At 46.1% G+C, this 6,491-nt stretch overlaps 1 protein-coding gene across 1 annotated transcript; it reads right to left on the reverse strand.

Annotated features, from left to right (window-relative positions):
• Positions 1–638: 638 nt before the first annotated feature.
• Positions 639–1,598, reverse strand: LOC106675662 (odorant receptor 131-2-like). The gene has a single exon (XM_024799985.1). The coding sequence runs from the start codon at positions 1,596–1,598 to the stop codon at positions 639–641; it is 960 nt and encodes a 319-aa protein (XP_024655753.1).
• Between the last annotated feature and the right edge of the window lie 4,893 nt (positions 1,599–6,491).

Consider the following 6,491-nt stretch of genomic DNA (forward strand, 5'->3'; position numbering starts at 1 on the left):
ATTGTTTGATAGCAACATATTTAATCAGTAAGAGCTGCAGAACTGTAAATAAGAGAGTTAGTAACAGCCATGAAACCACGACGTCACACTTACACAGACCTGTTCTAAAAATTTAATTTGATTAAACAGAAATAAAGCAAAACAAATCCTGCCTTCACTGTAACCAAACAGCCTCCTCAGTGAATGTAAATTATATAACTTTTCAAATTATTGTGACTGACAGGGTTAGCACTGCTTCCTCAGAGCAAGAAGATCCCGGTTTGAATCCCACTTCCCACAGTCCAAAGACATGCATATTAGGTTTCTGTTCGTCCTGCGATAGACTGATGATCTGTTGAGGGTGTACTCTGCCTCATATCGCACCAAAGCTGGGAAAGGTTACAGGCCCCTGAACCCTGAGCTGGATAAGTGGAAAGAAATAGATAGATCACCATCCATCCATTCTGACTGCAACTAATGGAGGATTATTAAAATTATAACAAGGACAGGCTTGTATCGCTGGATTCTAAAAAACGACTAAAAAACAACATGTTATTCTTAAAAGGAAAAAAACAGGAGGAGAAGCTTCTAGTTAATTTAGGATAGTCACTTAGTAGACAGTGTGACAGAAACATTCATTGCTTCTTTCCAAATGTACTCTAAGGGTAAATCTTAGCCCCTGCCGTGACAGCTAAAAGTTTCAGTTGACAACATAGATTATAAACAAGGATGGGTCTGATGGTCTGGTCTCTGAGACCATAAATAAGTGCACTCAGACATCTGGGGAGAATAAAAAGAAGGATGTAAAGAGCATTCTGTATGAGCAGAGACACTCTATTTGAAACTGTTTTTGAGGTGAGTAAAAGTAATGCATTGTTCACAGTTGAAGAGAGGCTGAAGCCGAGCTGCACCAGATGTAGCAGCAGGGTGTTACGAGCCTTCCCGGCTGAAGCTTTGTCTGTGGAGGCCGATCTAGCTGCCAACATAACACCTACATAGGAGCAAGTGACTCCAACAAAAGCTGACACAAACAGAAAGCAAGTGTAAGCTTTGTCATACTCATGAGATACAGGTGTGAGAAACATGAGAAATGTATTACAAACATATCTTTTCAACTGCAGACGCTGCAGCTCTTCAAATGGAAATTCTAACAGCAGCAGAACTCGAATGAGAATATTCAGTGAACAAAAGATCCAAATCGTAATAATGGACACCTCTGTGTTTCTGATGGTGATGATAGTAGCGTGCCTGAGTGGGTAACACACAGCTACATATCGCTCCAGAGACATCAGCACCAGAGTGAGAGGAGAGATTTCATTGGTGAGATTAGCAAACATGACAAGAATACCACAGACAGGATAAGGTAACGTTATTCTACAAATAGACATCATGTATAGTATCTGGCTCACTGCCATCTGTAGCGTGTCTGCAAGAACGAGGTTATACAGGAGAATGTAACGGCAGGTTTCACGAAACACTGATTTACTCCTCAAGGTGAACAACATGATCACATTAATGCAGAAGAAAACACAGCATGGTAATGTAGTCAGGGAGGAGAGCAAACCTCTTTCTAGGTCATGCAGTCCAACAGAGATGTTGGTCTGAGATATATCAGACATATCAAAAGAAACATTGATATCATTAGACAAGAAGAATGCAATAAGTTTCTATTCTTATAAATTCTGGTTTAAAACTCCAGTTGTTTACCTGTGCAGGTAATTATCAGGCTTTAGTCTGTGCTTGGTCCTATGGAGGGCTGGTCTGCCAGCTTTGCCTGCATTTGAATGTCATATATATCATTTCCTTTACAACACAGAGTCATGTGACACAGTTATTTGTCAGCATGGTTAGCAGGCCAGTAACAGATGATGTAATCGAATTTATCACACTGACTGATTGGTTCACACAGTCTCTCCACATGTGAACATGGCCTCTCAGTGCCACACCAACACGTTCTCACTCCCATCTCGTGTGACGCATGGTCAGGCTCCCTCTGCGTCACTTATCGACGCGCAGGGTACCCCCCTCACGTCGAGAAGTGACGTGCAGGGTCCTCTCATTGAATACTGTAGAGCTCCCTAAACGTTGCTTATTGACGACAACAGATTGCCGCGGAAGAGCCTGATGTCCCTATATTTATATATTTCCGAAATCACATTGTAGTGACGTATACTGAACACAGTAAATTATATAATGTAAACAACTACCTGAGAAACAGCAGAGAAATTAATTATAGGCTGTTACTTTTGTTTATTGCATTTATGGAGGGAGTGATGTATGCTGGGTAATGGCACAGCTAGCTACTGGGTGACTTTATTCACCCGCTTCGGCTGTTATCAGTCCATACAATGGGCGTTATTAGCACAAATCAGTCCCATAGATATGGTTGTTCTCATCCATCCAGATGGAGGATCACTAACAGGAGCGTGGAAGACTCCAGAATCCACTCTGGCTGGAATCCGGTGTATATGCAGTGTGTACAGGTAAGACCATTTAAACGGACAGCATTTATAGAATGACTATTAAAAGTCAGCGAGTGTCAATAATGTTAATGTGGTTATGTTAGTAATACACCGAGTGCTAATATAACAACTTTAAGATGCATTTGTAGATATTATTACGTGTTTTACCGTCTTTATGGTGCTAGCTTACGGTGTAAACGTTAGCTTATATTGGAGGAAAGCTGTTACTGTTTAAGATAAGATAAGATAAGATAAGATAAGATAAGATAACCTTTATTAGTCCCACACGTTGGAAATTTGTTTTGTCACAGCAGGAAGTGGACAGTGCAAAAGTTATGACGCAAAAATTAGAATACAATAAGAATAAATACAGTACACAGCTGTACAGAATAGAATAAAATAATATACTATATACAGTAGAATAAAATAGAATAAAAATATACAATAAGATAAAAATAGAATACGAATGCTATATACAACTGAGTAAAAATACAACGATGACAGAAAGGATTATTGCACTTAGTGTTATTGCACATGTGTGGATGTGTGTGTTTGTTCAGTTAAAGTCTTTATTATGGAGTCTGACAGCAGTGGGGAGGAAAGACCTGCGAAATCTCTCCGTCCCACACCGTGGGTGCCGCAGTCTCCCACTGAAGGAGCTGCTCAGTGCTGTCACAGTCTGCTGCATGGGGTGGGAGATGTTGTCCATCAGGGATGACAGCTTAGCCGCCATTCTCCTGTCACTCACCACCTCCACTGGGTCCAGAGGGCATCCTAGAACAGAGCTGGCCCTTCGGATCACCCTGTTCAGTCTCTTCCTGTCCCCAGCAGAGATGCTGCCGCCCCAGCAGACCACACCATAAAAGATAGCAGAAGCCACAACAGAGTCATAGAAGGTCTTCAGGAGTGGGCCCTCCACCCCAAACGACCTGAGTCTCCGCAGCAGGTACAGCCCTTTCCTGTAGAGGGCGTCTGAGTTATGAGTCCAGTCCAGTCTATTGTTCAGATGAACACCAAGGTACCTGTAGCTGTCCACAGCCTCAATGTCCATACCTTGGATGTTCAGTGGTTGCAGTGGAGAATGCTTGTGCCTGCGGAAGTCTACCACCAGCTCCTTGGTTTTACTGGCGTTGATCTGGAGGTAGTTCAGCTGGCACCAGTCCACAAAGTCTTGAGTCAGTCCTCTGTACTCCTTGTCGTCCCCATCAGTGATGAGGCCGACTATTGCAGAGTCATCAGAGAACTTCTGCAGGAAGCACTGGGTGGAATTGTGGGAGAAGTCTGCAGTGTAGATGGTGAAGAGGAACGGAGCCAGAACCGTTCCCTGTGGGGCCCCCGTACTGCAGACGACCCTGTCCGACACACAGCCCTGAGTCCTCACATACTGTGGTCGGTCGGTGAGGTAGTCCAGGATCCAGGTAGTGAGGTGATGGTCCACTCCAGAGTTCACCAGCTTGTCCTTCAGAACCGAGGGAAGATTGGTGTTGAAGGCACTGGAGAAATCAAAGAACATGATTCTCACAGTGCTTCCAGCGGTCTCCAGGTGAGCGAGGGAACGATGTAGGAGGTGAATGACGGCATCATCCGCTCCAATGCCAGGCTGGTAGGCAAACTGAAGTGGGTCCAGTGATGAGCTTGTTAGGCGCCGAAGCTGAGCCAGGACCAACCGCTCCAGGGTCTTCATCAGGTGGGATGTCAGAGCCACCGGCCTGTAGCTGTTGAGGTCCTTGGGGCGTGAAGTCTTTGGCACTGGTACAACACAGGAGGTTTTCCAGAGCTGTGGGACTCTTCCCAGCCTCAGGCTCAGGTTGAAGAGGTGCTCCATCACCCCACACAGTTGGTCCGCGCAGGACCTGACGACCCTCGAGCTGATGCCATCTGGACCCGCTGCCTTCTTGCCATTAATCCTCCTCAGTTCCCTCCTAACCTGGGTGGTTGAGAGAGACAGGCTGGAGCCTTGTGTTGAGTGTGTATTGGATGCTGTTGTTGGGGGTGGGGGGGAGTGAGCAGGGTGAATAGAGGAGGTGTGAAGTGTCTGAGGTGTCAGAGGTGGAACAGCAGCAGTGGGGGTGGGTGAGTCTGCAGCCGATGTTGTAGACTGTCTCATGGTTGAATCAAATCTGTTGAAGAAATGATTCAGTTCATTTGCCCACCTCACATCCCTCCCAGGCAGAGAGTTCTGCTGTTTGTGGCCTGAGATGGTTCTGAGGCCTCTCCAGACTTCACCAACGTTGTTTTGCTGAAGCTGGTTCTCCATCTTCTGCCTGTAGCTGTCCTTCCCATTCCTTATCAGTCCCCTCAACTCTCTCTGCACCCTTTTCAACTCCTCTTTGTCTTTGGATTTGAAGGCCCTCCTCTTCTGCTTGAGGACAGCTTTAATTTCTGGGGTAATCCAAGGTTTGTTGTTGGAGAAACACCGTACAGTCCTGGTAGGTACGGTGTTATCCACACAGAAATTAATATAGTCAGTAATGCATGTAGTAAGGCTGTCGATGTCCTCTCCATGGTCGTCACAGATCACCTCCCACACAGTCGACTCAAAACAGTCCTTAAGAGCCTCCTCGCTCTCCTCTGACCATCTCTGCACTGTGCGGGTGGCTGGTGGCACCCTGCGCACTAAGGACTCATACACAGGGACAAGGTGCACCAGGTTGTGGTCAGATTTGCCCAGTGGAGGGAGAGGTGATGAACTGTATGCCTCTTCAGCATTGGCATACAGTAAGTCCAGTGTTTTATTGTCTCTGGTTGAGCAGGTCACATACTGGGTGAAGGTGGGCAGTGTGGAGTCCAAAGAGGCATGATTGAAGTCCCCTGATATTATGAGAAGGGCTCTCGGAGATTGTGTTTGCAGTCTGCTGACCACTGAGTGGAGAGTGTCACAGGCTGCATCCGCGTTGGCCGAGGGGGGGACATACGCTGTTATTGCGATAACATGCGAGAATTCCCGGGGCAGATAGTACGGACGCATGCTAACGGCTAACAGCTCAATGTCTCTGCTGCATAGTTGTTCTTTCACAGTGATGTGCCCAGGGTTACACCATCTGTCGTTCACAAAAACTGCCAGTCCCCCTCCTTTCCCCATCGTTTCTGCTAAACGATGTTAGCAGAAATATTAGCTTCTGTCATGACTGATGAAGTTACTGGTTAATAAAGTTTCCAGTAAAGTGTTTAATCGCAGCCACAGATTGACAGCAAATATCTCGATTAGCTTCAGTGCATCTGTAATAAATATGTGCAAGTTTCAGTGCTTCGTTTAAACTGTATGATACTTATACTGACCCAGGGTCAGTGTAAAATACAATCCTAGCTGTGTGAACAAAGCCTGGTGTCATGGTCTCTGCTCCTCGTCAGCTGACAGCCGTCAGGTGCTTTGTTTTTGTTTACCTTTCTCTCTCACCTCTGCTCTCTCTTTCTCTCTCGCCCTCTCCCATTCTCTTTCTCCTGCCGGGGCGGAGCTCAGTATGGGCTCCTGCCCCTGGCCTACACACCTGGAGGTGATCAGCACACCTGTCGGTGATCATGAGAGATTGGAACCCTTCTTAAGAGGGCGAGTCTGCTCTACTCGTCGCTGGATCGTTGAGCCTTCAGCGTCAGTCGTCCTGTATTTTATAAAGTCAGTTTGTGAGCATGTCTGAACCAGGAGACTAATGTTTTTTTTTCTGCCTGTGCATAGATTGCCTCTGGACTTGTTCTTCCCCGTGCCTGGCGACTGAACGGGAGCAAGAGAGATAGAGGAAAGGAGAGGAGATGTGTTAGGACTGAATGGAAACCTTCCCTTCCTGGACTCCTGCCTCTTTCATTCCTGGACCCTGGAACCCCGACCCCTTTTTTCCTTTGGCACTATTATGTGTATATATGAATTTCACTGTAGGAAACACTGTAAATAAATGCACCTTTTGAAGATACTAGTGGTCTGCGCGTGAGTCCGATCTACGAAACCTGACACCTGGCTCCTTTAATCCTGCATGACAAACCTCAGGATGCAGGTTATTATTACTCTTTCCTGCTGGCACACCTGTCACACCTGAGAGTCAGCTACACAGCAAATTC

The sequence above is a fragment of the Maylandia zebra genome, linkage group LG10 (assembly GCF_041146795.1).
Source record: "Maylandia zebra isolate NMK-2024a linkage group LG10, Mzebra_GT3a, whole genome shotgun sequence".
NCBI classification, from domain to species: Eukaryota; Metazoa; Chordata; class Actinopteri; order Cichliformes; family Cichlidae; genus Maylandia; species Maylandia zebra.